General features: G+C 56.9%; 1 protein-coding gene across 1 annotated transcript; it reads right to left on the bottom strand.

The window, feature by feature from the left end:
• Positions 1–431: 431 nt before the first annotated feature.
• Positions 432–3,404, bottom strand: LOC119318342. The gene is made up of 2 exons (XM_037592885.1): positions 2,307–3,404; positions 432–2,174 (listed from the first exon to the last, which is right to left on the bottom strand). Exons 1-2 carry the CDS (start codon positions 3,377–3,379, stop codon positions 737–739), a joined length of 2,511 nt encoding a protein of 836 aa, XP_037448782.1. The 5' UTR covers positions 3,380–3,404; the 3' UTR covers positions 432–736.
• Positions 3,405–3,670: the final 266 nt, after the last annotated feature.

Below are 3,670 nucleotides of genomic sequence, written 5' to 3'. Positions count from 1 at the left end.
CTAGCGCGGCTGGGTTCGGCTAAACCAGCTAGATTCGCGCAGCACCTGCATTCGCGCGCTCGAGCAGCTGCGTCCAATCGCGCGCTCGAGGAATCCTCTCCAACCAAAATGGCGCCAGCCTCGGATGCTAGCGCGCGGCCTGCCCAGCTCAGTTGCGGGGATTGGCCGCCCTGCAGGTGTTTGGTGAATTGCCCCACCGGGGGCATTGCGCCGCTGGCGTCCGATGCTCCGGTGCTGGATTCAAGGTGTGTTTTCTCTCGATCAATGATCACTAATTATTAGGATTGCACAATAGTTCAGAGTTCAGACTGTACCTAATGACCCAGTATGTTTCAGTTGTAACAACAAATGCTTCAGTTTCTGGAATACAAATGTAATTGTCATTCATGCACTTTCCCGTTCTAGTTCTTATGAGACACAGTGCACACAGGTTCAGGAAAGCATCACCCACCATGCATACTCATCACACAACGATACAAACACGCTGGCTCGGTGAGCCGAGAAACAATGTCAGCATGCTCCAATTGGATGCAGGTTCATCTGATTACATCAACTAGACTAGGAATCTAAAAACAGAGAGATCTAGCTAGAGCAGAGACAGTGGACAGAACTAAGCTGATTACAGATCTAGAGACGGGGAGAAATAGGCAGATCATCAATCGCCCCGAATTTTGGTTTACTTTGTGGACTGCCCTCATGTTAGTGGAGCTACACCACAAAGCACACTGATAATGAATCATATGATTCCCATGGCGGCTTCGGCATCGCGCTTCTTACGGCGACGTTCAAGACATGTTGAAATCTTCATGTGGATTGCAAAGTAGCCCAGCACGGCAATGATGAGTGCGACGACATACATGGACGTCTTCCACCCCCTGTTGGACCCGGCTGCATAGGCCCCTAGGAGAGCAAATAAATCCAGTCTGATCGTCCAGTTCATCACCCTCAGCGACCATTTCTCCCATTCTCCTTGCTGCTCCTTTCGCAGCCATTGCGGCAGCAACATGATGATGACAACAATGGAAGCCACAAAGGAGATGGAGTTGCTGTAGAAGAAGATGAGGTACCGGGGCCTCCTGTTGTCGTGCATCACCGGATTGCCTGCCTCGTACCCGCTGTCGCTGCTCTGCCATGTTCCTCCAGGCGGTTTCAGGCCGGCCTGGTAGGCTACGCTCGCCACCAAGATGCCTAGCAGCATTAGGTACTTGCGCCTTGCATGCTTCTTCCTTTCTCCCTTTTCACCCTTCTGTTTAATGGGTGCGGGGGGCGGACTTTTTTTGGAATTGCCATGTCTCTTCAGCAAAAATACTAGCAGCAGTCCAGCTGCAACGAGGAGGACCACGACTGCCAACACAATGATGTAGATGGATGTCTTGAGGTGTTGCGTGCTTCCGGCGGCGTAGGCTCCCATCAAACAAAGCAAGCCCACCGCTGTACAAACAGATAGTGCATTGCTTCGTATGGCTGGCCTGTACAGATTGGGGTTCACCAGGAGGATGATGAGGGCGATGGACAACATGAAGCTTATTGAGTTGCAGTAGAAGAAGGCATTGTAGCGGCGTGGGTAGTTGTCCAAGAGGACAGGGTCGCCGGCATGGTGCCGCCCGAGCTTGTCGTCCTGGAGCAGGAAGCCGCCGGGAGGGGTGAGGCCGGCTTGGTATGTGATGGTCGCTGCCAAGATTGCGAAGAGGAGCAACCGTTTGCGCCTCTTCTCCAGCAACAGATCTTCTTTAGCATTGTCTTTCTTGTCCTTGTCGTCCAGCGTGAAGAAGACAATATGGATCACCACATAGATCAGGACAGCGCCTGCTAAAGCCATGGCGTAAATGGATTTATTCACGTCCCGACAGCTCCCAGCGGCATATGCGCCGATGAGGCCAAACAGGACGAGTATCATGGCTGCCTCCAGCGCGTGGTGCTTGACCAGCTTCTCCTTCTGGACAAGGACGATGGCCACCAAGGAGGCCACAAACGCAACCGAGTTGCAGTAGTAGAAGGCCCTGTACCTTGCAATGTTTATTGTGAGGAGAATCGGGTCACCGGCCATGTGTTCGTTGCTGTTATCCTGCCAAAGGCCACCCGGCGGGTCCAACCCGGCTGCGTAGGTGATGGCGGCAGCAAGTGTGGCGAGCAGTAGAACAAGAGAGCGAGCCTTGTCCAGAGCCTCCCTAGCACTGCATTTCATTGCATTTTAGGGAAAAGGAGAAACAGAGTTCAGTTTCGGAGAATGAAGAAACAGAGTTCAGTTTCAGAGAAAGGAGAAACAGAGTTGAGTTTCAGAGAAAGAAAGAAACGGTGCTCTGTACCTGACATTATCCTCATTTTCAACAGGTTGTTGGGCTGGACTGAAACAACAAGAAAATAGTCTTGATGCTGAACTGCAGAAGCGATGGAGGAGGATGTATGCCACAACGGCGCCAACCAGGGAGAGCACGTAGACGGTGGTGTCGGTTTCCCTGCAGCTGCCTGCAGCGTATGCGCCGACGAGGCCGACCAGCGCGACGACGATGCACCCGTAGAGCATGCGAGACCGGGCCTTCTTCTTGTGGAGATTCTTGCCGTCGATGATGAGCAGCATGGTGATGAAGAGGGACGCCACGAACGCCATGGTGTTGCAGAATAAGAAGACCGTCAGGCGTATGTTGTGGTGGTCCTTGAGAATCGCGTCGCCCAGGTGGTGGCTGCCCCCGGTGCTGTCCCAGAAGCCGCCCGGCGTGTTCAGCCCGGCGACGTACGTGATGCTCACGGCGAAAATCGCGAGAAGCATCAGCACCTTGCAGAGCCTTTCTTCAGCTTTCTTCTCCCGGGCCTGTTTTTCTTTGGCCTCCACCTCGAGGTCAGAGTCGGAGACGGAGGCGACAATCCCGCCGGTACCGGAGTCGAGATTGGTGGCCGGCATCTTCCAGCACCTGTCCGCCAACTTGAGAACGGCGACGTAGAGCAAGACGCCGGCCACCAGCACGGCGTAGTAGATGGTGGAGACCTTGTCCTGGCAGGTGCCGGCGCCGTACGCGCCCATGAGGCTGAGGAGGTCCAGCATCATGAAGACCCGCAGGGGCACGACGACCCAGAGGGTGTCCTTCTCGTCCTTGTCGTGCCGGATGGCGAGGATGAGGATGAGGACGATGACCACGAGCGAGGCGGCGAAGGCGGTGGCGTTGCAGTAGAAGAAGGCGAGGTAGCGGTGGTAGTAGGTGTAGCGGATGATGGGGTCGCCGGCTGGCTGGCCGTCGTGCGCCTCCTGCCAGATGCCTCCCGGCGGGTTGAAGCCGGCCGCGTACGTGACGGTGACCACCAGGGTGGCCAGCAGCAGGAGGTACTTGCGCAGGCTGTACTCCCATCGCTGCGGGGGCCGAGGCTGGATGTCGTCGAGATCCATTGCCGGCGGCGGGGGCCGAGGCTGGACGTGGCCGGGATCCATTGCCGGCGGCGGGGGCCCAGGCTGGACGTGGCCGGGATCCATTGCCGGCGGCGGGGGCCCAGGCTGGACGTGGCCGGGGTCCATTGCCGGCGGCGGGGGCCCAGGCTGGACGTGACCGGGACCCATTGCCGGCTGCGGGGAAGCTTGCTGGGAGTGGCCGGGCTCCGTTGCCGGCTGCCGAGATGCTTCCTGGACGTGGCCCGGCTCCATTGCCGGCTGCAGGGACGCCGGCCACTCCACTCTCTCAAG

Source organism: Triticum dicoccoides, chromosome 6A (genome assembly GCF_002162155.2).
Source record: "Triticum dicoccoides isolate Atlit2015 ecotype Zavitan chromosome 6A, WEW_v2.0, whole genome shotgun sequence".
Classification (NCBI taxonomy): domain Eukaryota; kingdom Viridiplantae; phylum Streptophyta; class Magnoliopsida; order Poales; family Poaceae; genus Triticum; species Triticum dicoccoides.
This window is presented reverse-complemented; position numbering and strand designations above follow the sequence as displayed.